Raw genomic sequence first — 22068 nt, forward strand, 5'->3', positions numbered from 1 at the left:
AGGGCATTATGCTAGGTGAAATAAATCAGACACAGAAAGACAAGACTATATCCCACTTACACGTACAATCAAAGGAAAAAGCTCCAAGATACAGAGAACAGACTAGGCTGCCAGTGGTGGGGGGGGGCGGGGGGACTGGGTAAAACAGGTAAAGGGAGTCGAAGGGTGTCAACTTCCAGCTACAAAGAAAGTAAGTCATGGAAGCGTCATGGACAGCATGGCAACTACAGTTAGTAATACTGCACTGCGTATCTGGAAGTTTCCGAGAAAACAGGTCTTAAAAGTGCTCATCATAATACGAAAATTTTTAAGTATGTGTAGTGATGTTATGGTGATTATTTCACAATATTTGCAAATACTGGATCAATATGTTGTATACCTGAAGCCAAGGTAAAGTTCTGTGTCAGTTATATATCAATGTAAAAAAAGAAAGAAAATCTGATGGCAAGTGTGTTCTGAATTTGACTGGTCAGGACAGCCAATGGACTTGGGAAGGAAAGAAATTTTTGACACTGGTTTTCTATGCACAAAGATGAGATTGTGGTTTTAGACTCTAACTATAACTGTTCACATTGAAAGTTCATGTATAAAACCACTGGCAATTCTCACTAGTTTCTGAGAAAAAATAAAGAAATACAGTATGTGCAGGCACATGCATACACACACGCCAGAGAATGAAAATGCGAGAGATCAGTAATTAGCAGAAACGGGTGTGGGGGAAGGACAGCGCCTGGCACTCTGGTGCTCCACAGACTGTGAGTAACTTCAGGTGTTCAGTTAGGCATATAGGATAGCAGCACGAGAAAAAGAGAACTGACTCTTTTAAGTCAACAGAAGGAGGGAAAATAAATCAGCTGAATGAACTATAACAAGTTACCTAATTTCAACTTGGTTCTCATATTGCCAGGTAATTCCTTCCTTGATCTGTGTACTCTATCATATTTCTTAGTCACAATTCCCAACTTTTTCAGCTAGAGCTCCTCCTAAAATATATCCATGCTACAAATAATATTCTCTACCACTTTCCCAAGAAATCTGAAGCTCATCTAGCCTAATAGTAAAAATTTTGCTCCAACAATTGAACTCTTTGTTGTTCTGTATTGACAGGATATCCTACAAATGTTCCCTGGCAGTCCAACTGTTCAGAGTCCATGTTTCCTACGCAGAAGTTCCAGGCTTGATCCCTGGTCAGGGAATCCCTGCCCACATGCTGTGCAACATAGCCAAAAAATAACAATAAAACAAAATAAAATTAAATATCCTCCTCTCAACTCTGCTACCCCCTTTTAAGCTAAGGCTTTCTTAGTTTCTGATTCTAAACTACATATAATCTACAGTCATAAAGGGTAGAAAGCTTAGTTTCTGTTTCCTTCCTATATTCTTTTTTCCAAAATGATATGGAAAACTGACTCAGGATAGGCATGAGCAGAGAAGGTCCCATAAAGCAAAGACTGAATATAACTCATTTTATTTATATACCATTATGAGCAAGCAGATACAGAATAAATACTTAAAGTATTTTTTATATATTTAGTATAGCTTTCTTACATTTGTGAGGGTTAGAAAACTGTGACAGTTTAATCTATGCTCAAGTCAGTGAGGCACTTACCTTTTTTAAGTTTCCGGACGGCCAGCATACAATGACTAGGAGAAAGATCCCATATTCTCAAGGTCTTATCATCACTTACAGTAGCACAGATGGGCAGATAAGGGTGTGTAGCCAAACCCCACACCTCTCCTTCCATGTGTCCCTGTAAAGAAAACATAGTTAAGATCATTTCAACCTAAAGATATTTGTGTTTAGAAGAAAAATAAAAACATTCAATAATATATGATAATGAATAATAGATAACTCTAGTAAAACTTCTCTTTCTTTGGAATATACCTTAAAATATCTTTGTAACAACTTTATCTTCAAAGTTACAATTTAATCCAGTTACTATTGAAACTAGCTTCAAAATCTTATAACATGTATGGTGGTGGTTTAGTTGCTAAGTCATGTCCGACTCTTGCAACCCCATGGACTGTAGCCTGCCAGGCTCCTCTGTCCATGGGATTCTCCAGGCAAGAATACTGGAGTGAGCTGCCATTTCCTGTTCCATATAACGTGTACAGGGTAGAGAAAATAGGAACTGGCTGCCCAGGAATGCTAATGATTGCCGTAGGTGAGGGACTTCCTGCATGACAGAGTAAATAGTACTGTAGACTGGTGCACCAGTGAAACTGATAGAAATTGTTTTTTAAAAATTAAGTCTCTGGAAATGGTTTCAAGAAGATAAAACAAAGGAAGAAACATTTACCTAAGAAAATCTGCTAAAATTCAGTAAGAACAGTGAGAGTTTGCTGTATCTGAACTGAGATGCACTCTTGTCCTCCCTGCTCAGTGACACGGACACTCCATACCAGATGGAACCAAGAACAAGGGTGTGCTCTCTCCCCAGCCACGAGCTGGGAGCCTCCTCCCACACAGGGCAGGTGTCCGTGTCCTCCACCTGCTCCCGGCTCCCTGTTACTCAGGCTAAACTCCGGCGATCGCTGCTGAGAGGTGCGAGCTCCCCCCTCACTCCCGGTTCTGAGATGCAGGCTCTACCTCAGGTGCAGTGGCCGGTGAGAACACAGGGCCTCAAAGGCAACCCAAGAAGGGCTGAGGCGACCGCCTCCTCCACACGAGTGGGCACTCACATCTAAAGCAAAGGACACTCAGAAAAACAGAAGCATTCCACTATTTTCACCCTCAACTCCAGACCCCTGGATCAGAAATTTTTCCTGAAGGGAGAAGCAAGTCATAACACAGCATCCAGCTTCTTCTTCATTCACTACAGTGTGGAAAAGCTGAAGACTGAGGGTGCTCTCAAAAACAACAGAGGTTGTGATGAAAGGAAACTGGGAAACAACCGAGACTCCCTGGACATGGCTAAACTGAAGTCGAGGAGAAACAGGAAAATCTCATAGATGGGAAGAGACTGATTAAATTCAGAACAGATCTGGATGCTTCTTCCCTAAAATCAGAAACAAGACAAGGATGTTTACTCTCATTACTTTTGTTCAACACAGTACTGGCAGATCCAGGCAGGATAATTAGGTAAGAAAAATAAATAACAGGCATCTAGATTGGAAAGGGAGAAATAAAACTATCTCTATTTGCACATGACATAATCTTATACAGTATGCAGAAAATCCTAAAAAAATTACCAAAAAAACTCTTAGAATATATGAAGTTATTTAAACAAAATACATACATGTACACTGAAAACTAAAAAACATTGTTGAAAAAGTTTAAAAAGATCTAAATAAATGGAGAGATCCATGTTCACGGATCAGAAGATTTAATATTATTAAGAGGTGCTAGCAACCCACTCCAGTACTCTTGCCTGGAAAATCCCATGGACGGAGGAGCCTGGTGGGCTGCAGTCCACGGGGTCGCTAAGAGTCAGACACGACTGAGCGACTTCACTTTCACTTTTCACTTTCATGCATTGGAGAAGGAAATGGCAACCCACTCCAGTACTCTTGCCTAGAGAATCCCAGGGATGGCGGAGCCTGGTAGGCTGCCGTCTATGGGGTTGCATGGGGTCGCACAGTCGGACATGACTGAAGCGACTTAGCAGCAGCAGCAGCAGCCCACAAACTGATTCACAGAACACTGCCGCTACAAACACGGTTGAACGTGGTTTTTTGGTACATACAGGAATGCACTTGTGTGGTATACGTATATTCCCACACTTTAAATTACTATAGTTTTATATTATCTTTATTTCTAGCATGGAAAGTTTCCCAAAAAGACTTTTTGACTACTTTTAAATAGTTTCTCTTCTAGATGATTAAAAAAAATCTTTCCAGCATTTGTGAAAAATCTCATTAGGATATGGATTAGGATCATACTGAATTATTTACTTGTAACTCTCTTACGTCTTTAGTAAAATAGTATAGCTTTCTTAATACAGGTCCTGCATTTTTTAACCATCTTTACTTCTGGTTACTATGCAGTTCTCTTTGTGAGTACCGTTTTTGTGCCATTTGTTTTAGCTGGTCATTGCTAGACCAGCTAGACCACGTAGAAATACGACTGACTTCTACATGCTGATTTTGCATAAATGCTTAAGGACTTAATTAGTTATAGTAATTTTTCAGTTTATTCTCTTGTTCAAGGCATAAGGTTATAACATCTTACAATACTGACATCCATCCAGTGTCACCCATTTGTTTCTAATACATATACCTTTTATGTTTTGTTTTACTGGATTGGCTCAGACCTCACACACAGCGTTGGAAAATAGTGGTGAGACCTGGTATCCTTGTCTTGTTTCTGACATTTAGGAGACAGTAGATATTTGAAATCTTTAACTCTATAATAAATATTAGAAAACAATAAGATGTCATTTATTACTTCTAAAAATCTTTTCTTACAATTATGAAACCATCTGTATTTTTTAACAAGCCCATATATGGATTCATCTGTAAAAGTGTATCTGTGTAACTATTTTCCAGGAGATCATAAATATTTAAACACCATGACTCCAACATCTTTTTACTTTAAAGGAATATCATGTGACTGAAATTAAAGAGTAAGACAAGAAGGTTTCACAGGTAATCTACCATACACTGTTTTGCTCTTTGCTCACAAATTCTCCTTGTTACAGAAGGACAGCCTGTTAACGTTAAAGCACAGTGTTTTCATCTACACGTGCTCTTTGGTGACTTAACAGGAATGAAGTAGGGGTTGGAAGAAATCAGTCTGCATTAAGAAAGAAAACAATTCTTTTTCAGGGTAGAAGACAAAACTCAAAGGGTGTTACTATACACAGTTGCACGAGGGCAATTTTCCATTAGGATAGATCCTACCTCACCTGCTATGCCTTATAGGATCAATACCCATAACATACATAGGAAATGTAAACTGAAAAATTAATATAGCATTCCTGATAGAAATATCAAGGATTAGCTAATTCTGCTATTTCATTTATATTTCTACCACACAAAGTTTGTACTTCTGGATTTTCAAAATTATTAACATATTTTCACTCATAAATGTTTTCAGGAGTAAAATTTTGGCACACATTCAGTTTTTGCTTTTCTAAGTTAGAAATTTGAGAAAGAATGAACTAAAGAGTTTCATAGGAAAAAAACTGCCTTAGGTTCAACAAATATATTTCAAAGAAATAAAGTATAAAATAAATGGACTGGGTTAAATTAACTACAACTAGCTTTTCTTTCTACTGGTTTGTTCTGTAATAAATTACTGAAAATATTGGTAATTATTCCACATGATAATGTACCTATTATTTACTGATACTACTTATTTAGCTATAATTAAATTTAATTTTTTTTGCAAATATTAACAAGTATTTCCCTAAATAATTTAACAGTATTTTTCACCACTGTCAGCTTTTGGTTTTTATGTATTAAACTCATTATATACAAAGGGGGAAAAAACACATTAACATTTAAAATTACCTGGACCAGAAGTGTTATTGGGCCACTTTTATCCACTTCTAGTATTTCACCATTCTTTGTGCCAACTAAAATATGACCATGTCCTAATGATATGGCACGTATAGATGGGTTATCTTCCAAGAGAAGACCTAAAATGTTAAATGGAGATGTTCTTCTAGGTATGAAGTTAATATAATACAAGGATGTATATACTGCCAATGATGCTATTTTGACAATGCAAATCATGTTACGAAATTGCTTTCTCCTATATCTTAAATATTCTAATAAATGTATCATATTTTTCTCAATCATTCAATTTACTAATCTCAAAAGTGAGAACCACTTACATACTACAATCCCATTATTATATATTATCCCAGATCCCCTACTACCGGTCTGACAACTGTTTCTTTTCCCTTTTATATTTGCTCCTCACCCACCTCCTGCCCCTCTTAGAGCATGTACAATATTCTGGTTCGTAATTTTAATTCAATTTGACTTAAGATTAATTCATTTATGTTTATTGTGCCCTAGGCAGGCTTCAGAGATATACTGGTAAATGTGACACAGCCGAGTGCCTGCCCTCACAGAGCATACAGAGAGGAAAACAGATCCTGTGTGAGGAACATATTGAAAAGGGAAAAAAGGGAATTAACCCTTTTTTGAGATGGGAGCGGGTGGGAGTATAAGGAATCATTCTAGAAGAAACAGTGTTTGAGATCTGAACAATGAGTGTGCATGTGTGTGCGCTGTCATCTCCGACTCTTTGCAACCCCATGGACTCCTCTGGACCACAGGCTCCTCTGTCCATGGGACTCCGCAGGCAAGAACACTGGAGTGGGTTGCCATTTCCTTCTCCAGGGGCCTTCCTGACCCAGAGACTGAACCCGGGTCTCTTGTGTCTCCTGCACTGGCAGGTGCATGCTTTGCCACTGTGCCGCCTGGAAAGCCCCAAAAATGGTACATGGCCAGGTAACTGGAGGCAGTGGGAGGTGGGGAAAGGGGAAATTCTAGGACAAATGATAGCAGACAGACAGGCCTGGAGGTCAGAGACAGAACGCTGCAGTGCCTCGATGCAGGAAGGGTGAGAGAGGGAGGGTCAACAAAACTCTACGGCAAAACAAAAGGCCAAGTCTGAAAACACATCCCTGACTGGCGGTAAATGTGACATCCACATGGCGACTTTCTTTGAAAAATTACAAATGTTAAAAACAACCGCCTTGTATTTGTTTACATTTTACTATGTGTATCACTGAGAATAGATTTTGAAAGGACAGCCATGATTCTGGGATCCAGATAAGTAGTTTCTCTTTTTAATATTGAATGCTGACGCATGTTTAGTAAAGAAAGAAAACTGTACCCCATGTGCTCCACCTCAGTGATCACCATGTTAATGAGCAATTAATCTTTTTTCCTACAAACCGGCAAATCTCAAATCACCTTTAGATCCTGGGGCCAAAGCAGCTCTTTTTATAGCGTAGGTCTTGAGACATCTTTCAAAGGAGTCATCCCAAAGAGCAACTACCCCATCTTTCCCTCCAGTTACAAACCCCTATGAAAGTGAAAGGTTTAATTATGTTAATAGAAGTCTAAGTAGTTTTAGAATAATCATCTTCCTTTATAATGAAAAACTCTAGAGGAAACAAAATTTACAGCCAAAAATTATAGCATGTGAAAAACAAACATAGAATCCATTACATTTTTTAAACATCAACATGGAACCTGCAAAAACATTTACAGTGACACAAAACATTCCAGTTTCAGATGAGGACTTTAAAAGCAGTTTCCAGTCTGGAACCATAACGTAGCTCTACCACCTTCACCTGGAGGCTTCATAATTCCATCCTTTAAAAAGAAGGGACAGTAATAGTAGCTACCTCACAGGATACGGTGACAACATATAAAACACTTAATTTTCGACACATAGTAAGTGATTAATAAATACTATTAATAAGTTAAAAATTTTTTAACAGCAGACATATTCTATTCTGGGTTCAGGAGTTTGAACTCAGACCTTACTTTAGGTCAGGAAGACTCCAGCTCACGTATCATTACTGGGTAGCTCAGCTAAGGAGAAAGGCAGTGCTCTTGTACTTGTGAAAATGTTTTACATTCCATAGTCAAACTATGTTTAATTCAGAATTTAAGTGACTTACTTTTTCCAATGCATGCATACTGAACACTGGTCCATCATGTGCTTTAACTGTCTTTACAAGAAAGATGTCTCGCCAGATACACACGTCTCCTGTGGACGTTCCAGAAAAAGCCATGTCCTCGGTCCGTCCGTATACTGCACACATCATGGTGTCACTTTTCCCCAGGGTGCCCATGTAGCCTTTTCTTCCAATCAGTCCTCCCCCTGGTTCAGAGAAAATATTATGGAAGTGCAACTTTCAAAACGTGTAAAATACAAAGCCATAACATTTCTTCTCTGCTATTTTTCTTATTTAAAGAGAAAGACATGTAACAGTAAGGGGAGTTAAAAAAAAAAAATACAGGTCTCTCAATCGGTGACCTGGACAACATCTTGCTTGGCTGAGGCAACCATACCCACGGGTGCATGAGGTCATAGCTTTTGGATAAACAAAAATATATACTAAAAGTCAGTTCAAATCCATCTCTCGATAAATTTTTAAGAAAACTATATATCACAGAGTTGATACAAAAAGTCATAAAAAATACAACAAACTCGTCTATATCCATTATCAACTTACACAAAATTACTACAACAACCAAAATGGGTGCTGACTGCATCTCCTTTTTTCTCCTCCTATTCTGGATGTGATGATGATTATTCTCACACATTCCCTTACACATATTTTACTACTTATTTATGCATCCTTAGGTAATAGATCTTTTTTCATGTTTAAAACTTTCCATAAATATCATCCTATATGCCTTCTTTTGAAACCTACTCTTTTTACCAATGATTTGCTATGGAGTTTTACCCCTAGAAACCTCATTTTCATAACTATATAGCATTCTATCATAACATTTTATATTCCATATAACATTTTCCTATAAATGGGGACTGAATAAAGTCGTTTCCAAGATTTGGCTATTGAAAACAATGCTGCTCTAAACATTCTTGCAAGGGCCTTTTCTATAGAAGTGCAAGAAGTAAGCCAGAAGGAAAAACACCAATACAGTATACTAACGCATATATATGGAATTTAGAAAGATGGTAACAATAACCCTGTGTATGAGACAGCAAAAGAGACACTGATGTATAGATCAGTCTTATGGACTCTGTGGGAGAGGGAGAGGGTGGGGAGATTTGGGAGAATGGCATTGAAACATGTATAATATCATATATGAAACAAGTCGCCAGTCCAGGTTTGATGCACGATACTGGATGCTTGGGGCTGGTGACCCAGAGGGAGGGTATGGGGAGGGAGGAGGGAGGAGGGTTCAGGATGGGGAACACAGGTATACCTGTGGCGGATTCATTTCGATATTTGGCAAAACTAACACAATATTGTAAAGTTTAAAAATAATATAAAGTTTTAAAAAAAGTGCAAGAGATTGTCTAGGATCGCTTAGGAATGGTCAGAGAATATCTGCAAAAAAATAGCGCAGAGATGAGAGCTATCATCTCTGTCGCCAAACTGTCCTCTAAAGTTGATATAACAATGTATAGTCCCATTAATGGTGAAAAGAGTTCCTCTGCCTTCTCACCTTTCAAGAACACTTGGTCCTTATTGGTCATTCATTACCTATTGATATGTTTTGCCCATTTTTCCAAATGAACTCATTATTTAATCACTTATTCAAGTAATACATATGGGCTTCCCTAGTAGGTCAGTCAGCAGAGAATCTGCCTGCAGTGCAGGAGACCTAGGTTCAATCCCTGGGTCAGGAAGATCCCCTGGAGAAGGAAATAGCAATCCACTCCAGTACTTTTGCCTGGAAAAGCCTATGGACAAAGGAGCTTGGTGGGCTACAGTCCATGAGATCACAAGAATTGGACATGACTTCACAACTAATCCACCACCACAATATATATATATATATAAATATATATATATATATATATATATAATGACTTCATTTGGAAAAACGGGCAGAACATATCAATAGGTAATAAATGACCAATAAAAGCTCATTAACAATTAGAGAAATACGAATTAAAACCACCATAAGGTTTAATCGATATTTTACACCCCCAGTTTGGCACAGGAGAAGCCCAGGACTCTCCTCGTCATTACTGGACTCTACGCTGTTGTCTCAACTGCAGAGGACAGTGTGGCAACAGCAGCGCTGTGAGCATTGTAAGGATTTAACTTTTACTCTAAATGAAATAAAAAACATTTGGGTAGCGGCATGGCAAAACTCTGCATATCACTTACTACCAGGTTCATTTGGATTTCTGTGTTAAGGGTAATTTGAATAGTGGCAAGGATGAAAAGAGTTAAGCTATATGGATCATCTGGGCAAATGATAACAGTGGTATGGGCCTGGTGGCAGCACAGAAAAAGACGAAAAGCAATCATATTTCAAATGTATTTGAAAGATTGTCTTTTCTTAACATAGCAGCCAGAATTTTGAGCGCACTTGCAAGGGCAGTTAAAGTCAAGTGGTGAGGGGGAGAAAACAGATTACACTTCTCTCAAAAGAAGGAGAAGATAAAGAGTAAAGTTAAAGTGTAAATAGGGGCTTCCCTGGTGGCCCAGTGGTTAAGACTCTGCACTCCCAATGCAGGCAGCCCGGGTATGATTCCTGGTCAGGGAACTAGAGCCCGCAAGCTGCAACTAAGATCTGGTGCAGCCACATAAATTAAAAAACAAACAAACAAAAACAGTGTATGAAGTGTAAATAACTATTGGACATGTTTTAGTAGGTAGATTAGAAGAGAAATCGATTAGCAACTGGAGGGTAGAGCTGAAAGAGGGTTCCTGATTTACTTATTTAAGATGGAGCAATCACACCCAAGTGTATGCTGAAGGGAAAGAGCAGAGAGGGAAACTGATGGTCCGGGAGAGACAGCGAAGGAGAGCTGGAGCGATGTCCTTGAACGGATGAGAGACACGTTCTAGTGCGCAAGCGGAAGGGACTGGCTTTCACTAGAGCACACTTGTCCATTCAGGGCAGGGCCAGCAAACTATGGGCTGTAGGGCAAATCCTGCCACCACCTGCTTTTGAATGGTGCCCAGAGGAGCACAGCTGCAGGGACGATGTCTGTCCTGCTCTGTTCCCCAAGACTGCCTCCCTAACCTTTGGCTGCCAACTATTGACTGCCGTGGCCCTGAGCGGGTCACCATGTGTGAGCTGAGAACTTGACTACGGCAACCGCTGGGCCCTTCCTTAGCAGAGAAATCACAGTCCCAGAACTGCCTTGCCTCTGGCCATCTGCCCAACTGAGAGGGCAGTGCTTTCCAGAAGAAGACGCACGAGAATCACTGTCGCCAGGGCAGGGTGAGGCTGGCCATGGTCCCTCCAGCCCAACCTGCCAGTCCTGTTCACCACTGGTCTTACAGGGAATGTCTCTAGGTGACGGCAACTGGGTAGAAACTAGGGAAGAAAACCTACCTGGGTAGGAGTTTTCTCTCTTGTCCTGTAAGTTCCTACATCATATTCTTGATTTTTGTCTCTGGGTCTGAAAAGCCTAAAATATTTACTAATTTGGCCAGTTACGGTGTTTTCCACCTCCGCTTTAGATGATCATTATTGAGTTTCCTGACACACACAGCATAGAATGTCCATACTGTACAAGTTCATGTCATTGTTGCATTTAAAAACTTCCAGTGGCCCCGGCCCCACCAGCCATGGAAGACAGTGCAAGCTCCGTAGAGTAAACTTCTCTAAGATTGTGTCTGGGACAGGAGGTAAGACGCCTTTTCAGTCTCAGTCCTAAGTCATCTTTAACTTCATGTACATAAAGCTATGCATGTAGAAGATAGTCAGATGGCATTTATTCAGATTAATAAAGTGGCTACTTGTTTCCCAGTTGGCTAGTGAACTCTGAATCAGAACTGCAAAAGTGAGAAATGCTGAAATGCACCAAAATCTTAACATCGATCCTTTCCTGGTGCAGTTTCAGGTCTACTTTATGTCTATTCAAAATTAAGGAAAAAACATATTCAATGGCAAGTCTTTTCAGTTTAAATATATGCTTTCTTTAAGTCTCTTATTTCCAACAAATTTACAGTTTAATTTTTTTCAATATTGCAATAATAAGCATTACTTGCCTTGCTGGGTATTTGCAATTCCAAGTTACTAAGATACTTAAAAGTTTTGTCTAAACATATGGGAATGAAAATTACAAATGTGAAACTACTTTTCACTTTGCAAATGTATTAGTAGAACACTATGATACAGTGAATTTGTGACAAAGTATTAAATTCGAATCTGAAAATCGACTCACGTTCAAAGCAGTTAACAATCTGAAAGCTAGTTCACCCTGGGAAGTACCGTCACCAACCCTCTTCTCTCCTAACCTGCGCTTCATCCTCTCTGTAACTTCACATCATGTCCAAAAAGTTTAAGTGTACTGAGACTTTGTCAAACTGCTGGAACTTCTAAGTATACTATATGATTTGGAAAAGAGACTTTTTAATTTTAAAATGTGAACTTCTACTATCAGTAATTTACTAAATTATTAAGGTAATAAAACATTCTATTTCTATATCATTTTATAGCACATAAACAATTTTGAGAAAATTTTTCATTTTTAGTTAGGACTACAAAACATGTCTTTAATAGAAGAAGGAAGTCTGGACATCAGTTGATTAATTTCATAAATTACATTTTTTTTTGCAAATATGAACACTATCAGTGCAGCCAATAAATGATGATAAAATATTTGTTTAAAATGTATCAAGAAAACTGTGGATTGTTTTTTAAAATAAACTTTATTTTGGATAATTTTAGATTTTCATAGAGGATGCAAAGATAACACAGAGTGTCCTATATACTTCTCACCCACCCAGCTTCCTGTAACATTAACATCTTAATATACTGTAGCTACTTGTCAAAACTGAAAAACCAACATGTTTGATACATTACTACTGACTGAATTCCACACTTCAATACCACATTGCACTTTATCAAATCACTTTCAAAAGTAACACTTACTTAAAATTTCAAAGGGAACAAAACAGAAGCACTTCCTTACCTGCTCTACGCCAAAATTTCATGTGTTTAATTCCAGCTGTAATTAATTTATCAGGCACGTACGGGTTCATTTTTACAACAAAAATCTTATCTTTACTTCCTCTGAAATAAATACAGAAATGCTTTAACACTAAAGATAAATTTCTCCTGTAATAACCTTTTGCCTAGTCCATACCCTATCTTGATTACTCCATTACTAAATGCTTGGTCCACCTGGGCTATGTGATCATGCTTTTGTACATTTGCTATTCTGTCATTATTTTAATCTATTAACTCTTCCCAACAGAATCTTAAAAGGAACAGTAAGAACTGAACTTGTTTTGGGTAGCATCTACTATAGTACTGTGCAAAGAGAATGTCATTTGTGGCATAAATGAGTTAAAGAAAAAATCTTTAATAGTACTCAGTTATAGCTTAATATAATCTTTACAAAGTCCTCTTAAACTATCTTTTATCTGGGTACTGTTTACATAGTATGAGAAAAGTATTTATCTATATTTTAAAAATGCTTTATGATCTCTTTAGGGAACTCAAAGTTAAAAAATAGTCTCTGACACTGCTGACTATTTCCTCCTTTAAAGCAACTGTTAATATTTTTACTATTACAGAAATAATAATGCTCACTGTAGAAATTTAGGAAATGAAAACTACAACAGAAAATAATCTATAGCTTCTTTGTGATATGTGTATATGTATCTCCTTTCACTCAAATACATGAGCATTTTATCATGTTTTCAAATGACTACAGATTAGCTTATCTTACAGTGAAATTCACTCTATCTACCTATAAGTGGACATTTTAGATAATAGGTACTTCCAATATCATATTATAGTTACATTAATAAGTGTGTTCATAAAGGATAAACCTACAAATGAATTCTGAAATCATCTGTCTTTTTACCACAATTACACTATTTATTCAATGGTAATAAAGGCAGCAGCAACTAAAGATGTAACATGTTTACTTCATTTCAAAACTGTTATAATTAAAAAAAAATTTAAGTCCAAAGGAATTTCAGTCTTTTGCCAATGTGATAATCAAGTTTCTTTCCCTACCTTGCTACTGAAAGTTTCTCTCCTTTCTTCCAGTCCCACAGCACAACAGTGTGGCTATCATCTATTCCAACTGAAGCCAAACGTTTCCCATCCGCTTTGAAAATTAACCAGAGAAACAAACTGACCATTAACATTCAGAAGATAAAAACAGTATGTATTCTGTCACCACAGTGCCATATTTAAAATTTTATAAAATAATGTTAAATGGTAGGCATGCATATAGCTGGGCTTTCCTGGTGGTTCAATAGTAAAGAATCCACCTCCCAATGCAGGAGACTTGGATTTAATCCCTAGGTTGGGAAGACCCCCCTGGAGGAGGAAATGGCAACCTCCTCCAACATTCTTGCCTGGTGGGCTGCAGTCCATGGGGTCTCAAAAGAGCTGGTCATGACTTAGTGACTAAACAACAATGCACATAGCTCTGAAAAAAGCAGGATTCATAAGGGGGAAGGGTAGTTTCTCAGTGCATTTATCTGCTGACTTTTCCTCTGATCTCATTTACCTCATCTATCTATCAGCCTGGGATAGGGGAAAGGAGGAAGATAAGGAAAGTGGGGAAAAGGTATTTAAAAGATGAGAAGGAAAGAGAAAACTAAGAAAGAAGGAAGAAGCGATACACACCAATGAAATTCACCAGAGGAACTCTACTGTGATGAAAGAAGTCATAGGAATTATAAAACGTAAGTCAAGTGAAAAAGATACAGGTTATAACTTCTCATATAGCTCAGTCAGTTAAGAATCTGCCTGTGATGCAGGAGACCCGGGTTTGATCCCTGGGTCGGGAAGATCCCCTGGAGAAGAAAATGGCAACCCACTCCAGTATTCTTGTCCAGCGAATCCCACGGACGGAGGAGCCTGGCAGGCTATAGTCCATGGGGTTTCAAGAGTTGGACATGACTTAGTGACTAAACCACCACCACAACTACATATTGCCATTAATATGATTGTTGTGAAAAAAAAAATGACTTAGTGAAGATCAATTATGTTAGTTGTTACTACTGTCAAGTAACAAGTAACGGATATTAGACAAGTGATTGAGCTAAGTCAGCCACACTGCAAGTGTGCATGTGTTTAGAAGTTGGAAAGATTCAATCTGTAACAAAATGTTTGCCACTCTGCCATACTTTCTGCAAACCTTAATTGGTTTGTTATCGCTACCAGTTGTAATTTTCCCGTTGACTCCGCTATAATTCCGTTTCCTAACTTTTGGCAGATATGTGTACGTGTAAATACATTCCTTCCCAAACTCTACTATGAATAATTCACCATCTCTTCAGACAGAGCTGCAGAAAGCACAACTTTACTGTTTTTAATATAAAATTCTCTATTAAAGGCATTTCACCCCTCTTTCCCTACTGGCGAGCTGCAGTCCATGCAGTTGCAAAGAGTTGGACACGACGCAGGGACTGAACTGACCCCTCTTTCCAATCAATACCCTAGCCTTCACTGTAGATCCAGGTGTAGTTGTTCAACTTTTATATGTGTAGCAAAGACTTAACTTTGAGACCTAAAGTTATTCCTGTAGGACAGATTAGAACTGTCACTTCAAAGAAATGTTATAAAACAAGTATTTTAGTTTTCATCTCTTTCTTTCTTAGCTTTCACCCTGGTGGTGGTGGTGGTCTAGTCACTAAGTTATGTCCGACTCCTGTGACCCCGCAGACTGTAGCCCACCAGGCTCCTCTGTCCATGGGATTCTCCAGGCAAGAATACTGGAGTGGGTTGCCATTCCCTTCTGCAGGGGATCTTCCCAACCTAGGAATCATCGAAGGCAGACTCTTAAGTGACTGAGTTATGAGGGAAGCCCTGCTTTCACCCTGAACATTTTCAAAGTTTACTCTGTGACTGAAAAACATTAAGGGAGATCAGGGTTTGCCCAAGTGGGACACATATACCACTAGAAGTATCTGAGACGTCTCCAGAGTTTATATAGACAAACATCTTTTATTTTAATAAAAACATCTTTATAATAATGGGTATTAAAATTACACTCATTACATTATAATTATAAACCAGCTGGCAAACCCACACTTTCATAGTCTTGATAGGCTACGATCACAGTATACACACTTGATAATTGGTCTTTTTTTTAAAAATGCCAATCAGATAACCTTATTCCCTTCTTTAAAGCTCCAGTGACCTCTCATACATTTAGAATGAAATTCACATCCTAGGTCTTTTACAATGTGATCCATCTGCCTTCTTGATAGTCTCTCATGAAAGTCATTTTTAAATGACAAGTTTAGGCAACACTGATTAAGACAAAAATACTGTATACTGCCTCTGAATTTTGATCATTCTTATTGAGACAGAAATTCCCTTACCTGAGAAATCAACAGCACAGACACCATATTGGTGGTAGCCCTTTAATATCGACAATGGTTTAATGGTTTCCGTGTCCCATATGTGAATTGAGGGATCCCTACCTACCTAAAATAGAAAGAATGATAAAAGTCATTTTATGCAATTAAACCATTTATTTTCATACCTACAAAACAAAATAAAACAAGATATTTTGCAACTTTTGTCATATTTGCTACAGATTTCAAGTAAAAAATATAAAGATTATGTGATCAACATTTTTCCCATACGTTTGTTGAAAAGCTAATGAGACTAGGTTCAGGGTTTATAGGAATGTTCTAGAACTATATAGCTCCTAAACCTTATACTCTACTTCATCAATAGAGATAATGCTTCCTGAGCACCTACTACTGGCAGTGTTAGCAACCTAATGTATGCTAGTGTGCACTAAGACAATTAGATAAATTCTGCAAACTCACTGGGAAAATAAAAACATCTGGTATGTGCTTAATGAGGATGAAAGGCTGTAGAGAAAATCTTCATGGATATTATCTTACTTGTCCTGGGCCTTCAAAAAGTGTAAGTCTTGGACAAAAAGAGAAGCAAGCAAGTACATTACAGGCTAAGATAATGGTACAAACAAAGATGCAGAGAGGTTAAAGCACCAAGCAGGTTCAGTTCAGTTCAGTAGAGTTCAGTCACACAGTCATGTCCGACGCTTCGTGACCCCATGAAGTGCAGCACGCCAGGCCTCCGTGTCCATCACCAACTCCCGGAATTCACCCAAACTCATGTCCATTAAGTCGGTGATGCCAACCAGCCATCTGATCCTCTGTCGTCCCCTTCTCCTCCTGCCCCCAATCCCTCCCAGCATCAGAGTCTTTTGCAATGAGTTAACTCTTCGCATGAGGTGGCCAAGTACTGCAGTTTCAGCTTTAGCAACATTCCTTCCAAAGAACACCCAAGACTGATCTCCTTTAGGATGGACTGGTTGGATCTCCCTGCAGTCCAAGGGACTCTCAAGAGTCTTCTCCAATACCACAGTTCAAAAGCATCAATTCTTCAGCATTCAGCTTTCTTCACTGTCCAACTCTCAAATCCATACATGACCACTGGAAAAACCATAGCCTTGACTAGACGGACCTTTGTTGGCAAAGTAACGTCTCTGCTTTTCAATATGCTGTCTAGGTTGGTCATAACTTTCCTTCCAAGGATTAAGCGTCTTTTAATTTCATGGCTGAAATCACCATCTGCAATGATTTTGGAGCCCCCAAAAATAAAGTCTGACACTGTTTCCACTGTTTCCCCATCTACTTCCCATGAAGTGATGGGACCAGATGTCATGATCTTCGTTTTCTCAATGTTAAGCTTTAAGCCAACTTTTTCACTCTCCACTTTCACTTTCATCAAGAGGCTTTTGAGTTCCTCTTCACTTTCTGCCATAAGGGTGGTATCATCTGCATATCTGAAGTTATTGATATTTCTCCAGGCAATCTTGATTCTAGCTTGTGCTTCTTCCAGACCAGTGTTTCTCATGATGTACTCTGCATAGAAATTAAATAAACAGGGTGACAATATACAGCCTTGACGTACTCCTTTTCCTATCTGGAACCAGTCTGTTGTTCCATGTCCAGTTCTAACTGTTGCTTCCTGACCTGCATATAGGTTTCTCAAAAGGCAGGTCAGGTGGTCTGGTATTCCCATCTCTTTCAGAATTTTCCACAGTTTATTGTGATCCACACAGTCAAAGGCTTTGGTATAGTCAATAAAGCAGAAATAGATGTTTTTCTGGAACTCTCTTGCTTTTTCCATGATCCAGTGGATGCTGGCAATTTGATCTCTGATTCCTCTGCCTTTTCTAAAACCAGCTTGAACATCTGGAAGTTCACGGTTCATGTATTGCTGAAGCCTGGCTTGGAGAATTTTGAGCATTACTTTACTAGCATGTGAGATGAGTGCAACTGTGTGGTCGTTTGAGCATTCTTTGGCATTGCCTTTCTTTGGGATTGGAATGAAAACTGACCTTTTCCAGTCCTGTGGCCACTGCTGAGTTTTCCAAATTTGCTGGCATATCGAGTGTAGCACTTTCACAGCATCATCTTTCAGGATTTGAAATAGCTCCACTGGAATTCCATCACCTCCACTAGCTTTGTTTATAGTGATGCTTTCTAAGGCCCACTTGACTTCACATTCCAGGATGTCTGGCTCTAGGTGAGTGATCACACCATTGTGATTATCTGGGTCGTAAAGCTCTTTTTTGTACAGTTCTTCTGTGTATTCTTGCCATCTCTTCTTAATATCTTCTGCTTCTGTTAGGTCCATACCATTTCTGTCCTTTATTGAGCCCATCTTTACATGAAATGTTCCCTTGGTATCTCTAATTTTCTTGAAGAGATCTCTAGTCTTTCCCATTCTGTTGTTTTCCTCTATTTCTTTGCATTGATTGCTGAAGAAGGGTTTCTTATCTCTTCTTGCTTTTGGAACTCTGCATTCAGATGCTTATATCTTCCTTTTCTCCTTTGCTTTTCGCTTCTCTTCTTTTCACAGCTTTCACCAAGCAGGTTAACAGGACTTAAACTTTAATTATTCCTTTGGACTCAAGTAATCACTTTCTCTATACAGATTAAGCTATATTACATAATAACTTTGTCTATAAAGGCAACTCCTGAAATAATAGGGCTGCCAATTAGCATTGATTTTGAGGTTCGTTTTCTATAAATATATAACAAAAAACAACACTGTGATCAGTCAACGTTTCACTAAGTTATTAAACACTTTCCTCTGTCCTGACGTTTCTCTTCAGATCTACTATTTTCTATATAAGCTGGAATTCTAAATCACCATTTTGAGTTACTTCTGGTTTAGGTTTCTTCCAGGTGATATGAATTGCTCCTGTTAATGGCATAGGTTGCCATTCCCTTCTCCAGGGGAATCTTCCCAACCCAGGGATCAAACCCAGGTCTCCTGCACTACAGGCAGGTTCTTTACCATCGGAGCCACCAGGGAAACCTGGTCTTTTTGTCAGAATCCCAGCTAAAAGTCTAGGATAGGAAGAGGTAAGGTTTTCCTCCCCTACACTGGTTATCCAGGGATATCCTGTGGGCATCCTGACTTTTAATTTAATTTGGCCCACATTCCCTAAAATGCCAGAATCATGGTAGTAAATGACCAGTTTTTACAGTCTTATTCCAGGAGTATCAGAATAATGTCCAAACTCCTTCCTACAGCACTGCAGGTGATCCTTGCTACACACAATAGGCACATAACTGTGTGTTAAGAGGAACCTTGACATAAACTAGCAGTGAAGGTAAATGGTACCCCTGAGGCCCCCGCTAACCCACTTAATTAGTTCTCCCACTAAAGTCCACCAATAACTCTAAGATTTGTACTTTAGGTTGCTCACAGTTATTTAAAGAAGCTATGTTTTATTTCAGTTTTTTTTTTCTTTTTTTTCTTTTGCTCCACTGTTATACAATAAAACAGAAAACCTTCCCCAACCTCCCCTCTGTCAGGTAAACTATTGAGTTCAAATGGCACCATCTCTATGAGGGTTTCCCATTCCATTAGGCATGATTAATCAGTCCTATATTATATTTCAAGAGGGCTTTATACACACCTAATAGTGGGTCTCAGCAGGGGTGACTTTTGCCTTCCAAACGCTGTCTGGAGATGTTTTTGTTTGTCACAAGTCGGGGGCAGTGTGATTGGCATCTACTGCACAGAGGTCAGATACTCTGCTAACACTGTGCAATGCACAGGATTCCACTGTGCACAAAAACCCAATTATTTTTACAACAAAAAATTATCTGGCCCCAAGTGTCAACACTTCCAAGGTAAGAAGCCCCGATCTATACTTCTGACCTTGTATCACAATTTTCTTGCATGTTTGCCTTCCCTCACAGATTATTAATGTTTTACCATGGCAAGAAGATGTTTTATTTATATTCCCAGAGATTTTCCTGGCACACAGCACATGCTCTATGAGTGTTTTTGAATGAATGGAAGAAAAGGGGAAGAAAAGGAGGAAGGGATGGGAAGGGGAGAAAAAAACAATGAGGGGAGATGCAAACCCAGGGAGGGGAGATGGGAGAGAGAAAGAGTTTTCTCACTTTTCAAGGAAGCTACCTGGGATGATGCAAGCTGCCTGCCCCTGCCCTCAATATATCCCCGAAGGTATCCTTAACCCAGTGTTCAAAGCCAGACAGACTGAGGATGTTGGGTTTTTACCACGTATTAGCTGAGAGATTCGGAGAAGGCAATGGCACCCCACTCCAGTACTCTTGCCTGGAAAATGGGGTCGCTAAGAGTCGGGCACGTCTGAGCGACTTCACTTTCACTTTTCACTTTCATGCATTGGAGAAGGAAATGGCAACCCACTCCAGTGTTCTTGCCTGGAGAATCCCAGGGACGGGGGAGCCTGGTGGGCTGCCGTCTATGGGGCAGCACAGAGTCGGACACGACTGAAGCAACTTAGCAGCAGCAGGAGCAGCTGAGAGATTGGAGAAGGAAATGGCAACCCATTCCAGTGTTCTTGCTTGGAGAATCCCAGGGACGGGGGAGCCTGCTGGGCTGCCATCTATGGGGTTGCACAGAGTCGGACACGACTGAAGCGACTTAGCAGCAGCTGAGAGATCTTTGAGAAAATCATGTATTTTCCTTAAACCTAAAATTCCTCATTTATAAGCTGGGGGCAAATGGTTTCACTCTCATATAGGTGAGGTGAGAATAAAGCAAATATACATTAAGAAATTAGTAACATGCTTACACAGAGTAAAGTGCTTAAACACAGTGAGAATTTATAGGTACACCCCTTCCTTTCCTTCTCTAAGAATAAGAATATAAAGAGGTGTATCAGTTATGACTTTTCTGTGTTTTCTCCCTTGGTAAACCTGAACATGTTACTATCATGATAGAAAAATAGAAACACAGTCGTCCTATTTGTTACAGAAAAATAGAAACACAGTCGTCCTATTTGTTACAGAACATTTCTTAGATAATTTATTTTAGATAATGAAAAAATCAGACTTCTTACCTTAATGTTACTCACAGATTAAAAAAAAAATATTATTCTGACAGAAAGAAGTGAACCCTGAGCTCACCGTTCAAAATTCAAATTATAATAATAAGTAAAACAATAAAACTCTAAGGAAAACTATAATAAAGAATTTTCATTTGTAATATGAAAATAAAATCCCATTCTAAAGAATTCATTTCCAAGAACACAAAAGGAAAAAAAATGGACTAATCTAACTTTAAACCCGAAGGTCTAGCCTGTCTAACCTGTTATCACATGGTCTTTCAAAGGACCTACCTGGCCTGTTGCCACGTAGTCTTTCAAAGGATGAAGAGCCAGGCAGAGAATGTCATCATCGTGACCCAGGTAAAAACGCTGTGTGTTCTGCTGGCGATTATAAATGACACCCACTGCTGCCACATGGTATACAATTTCACCAATTTGAGTATAAAACAGATTACTTCGACAGTCATAACCTCTGTAACTAAATATAGAAAATATATCATATAACATTAACTTTGGTCTTTCACTGGTAAATACGGACTATACAGAGGATGTTTAATTTCCAGTTTTACAAGATATTAAATAATTTTAAAAAATACAAATATCTCAGATCCCAAAACTTTTGTGAACTGCTCTGATTACAGACACCTAAATCTAAGGTACAATACTCAGTGAAATAAAGTACAGAAAAGTGTATATTGTACATTACTATTTGCATAAATATAAATACTAAATTTAAATATTATAAAGCAAAAAGTTGCTTTTTTACAAGTGAAAGGGTATAGAAAAGAATGTACATTTTTATTATATATAAATACATATACATAAAATGTACACTTGTATTATACATAAATATTTCTGAAATTAAGTAAAAGTAATTCCCTTTGGGTAAGATGGAATGATAGCTGGGAGGGCAGATGTAGGGAGAAGATCTTCAGAGTGTATCCTTTTACACACATTGTTGAACAATGAAAATATTATATATATATATAAACAAAAATAAGTTTAAACTACGATTTAAAAATAATATATACGTCCAGAAAAAAGTAGCTAGGTCCTCTAAAAATGACCAATATAATTCCATTTATAGGAACCTGATTTGCACTTCAAAGAAACCCAATTCATAAAACCTAAGTGCAGAGAAATAT

General features: G+C 38.5%; 1 protein-coding gene across 21 annotated transcripts in view; it reads right to left on the reverse strand.

The window, feature by feature from the left end:
- EML5 (EMAP like 5) overlaps positions 1-22068 on the reverse strand; it is a 160965-nt gene that overhangs the window by 59739 nt on the left and 79158 nt on the right. For all 21 annotated transcript variants that reach the window (XR_011569047.1, XR_011569046.1, XR_011569048.1 and 18 more), the window contains exons 14-21: positions 21211-21401; positions 15927-16028; positions 13603-13696; positions 12548-12648; positions 7590-7792; positions 6874-6985; positions 5455-5582; positions 1610-1751 (exon numbers count right to left, since the gene is read on the reverse strand). Coding sequence is in view for 17 of the 21 variants with exons in the window: in XM_070797984.1 (XP_070654085.1) it covers positions 1610-1751; positions 5455-5582; positions 6874-6985; positions 7590-7792; positions 12548-12648; positions 13603-13696; positions 15927-16028; positions 21211-21401 (1073 nt within the window). In the remaining 4 variants the exon portion in view is untranslated. The remainder of the gene's footprint in view (positions 1-1609; positions 1752-5454; positions 5583-6873; positions 6986-7589; positions 7793-12547; positions 12649-13602; positions 13697-15926; positions 16029-21210; positions 21402-22068) is intronic.

This window comes from Bos indicus, chromosome 10, assembly GCF_029378745.1.
Source record: "Bos indicus isolate NIAB-ARS_2022 breed Sahiwal x Tharparkar chromosome 10, NIAB-ARS_B.indTharparkar_mat_pri_1.0, whole genome shotgun sequence".
Classification (NCBI taxonomy): domain Eukaryota; kingdom Metazoa; phylum Chordata; class Mammalia; order Artiodactyla; family Bovidae; genus Bos; species Bos indicus.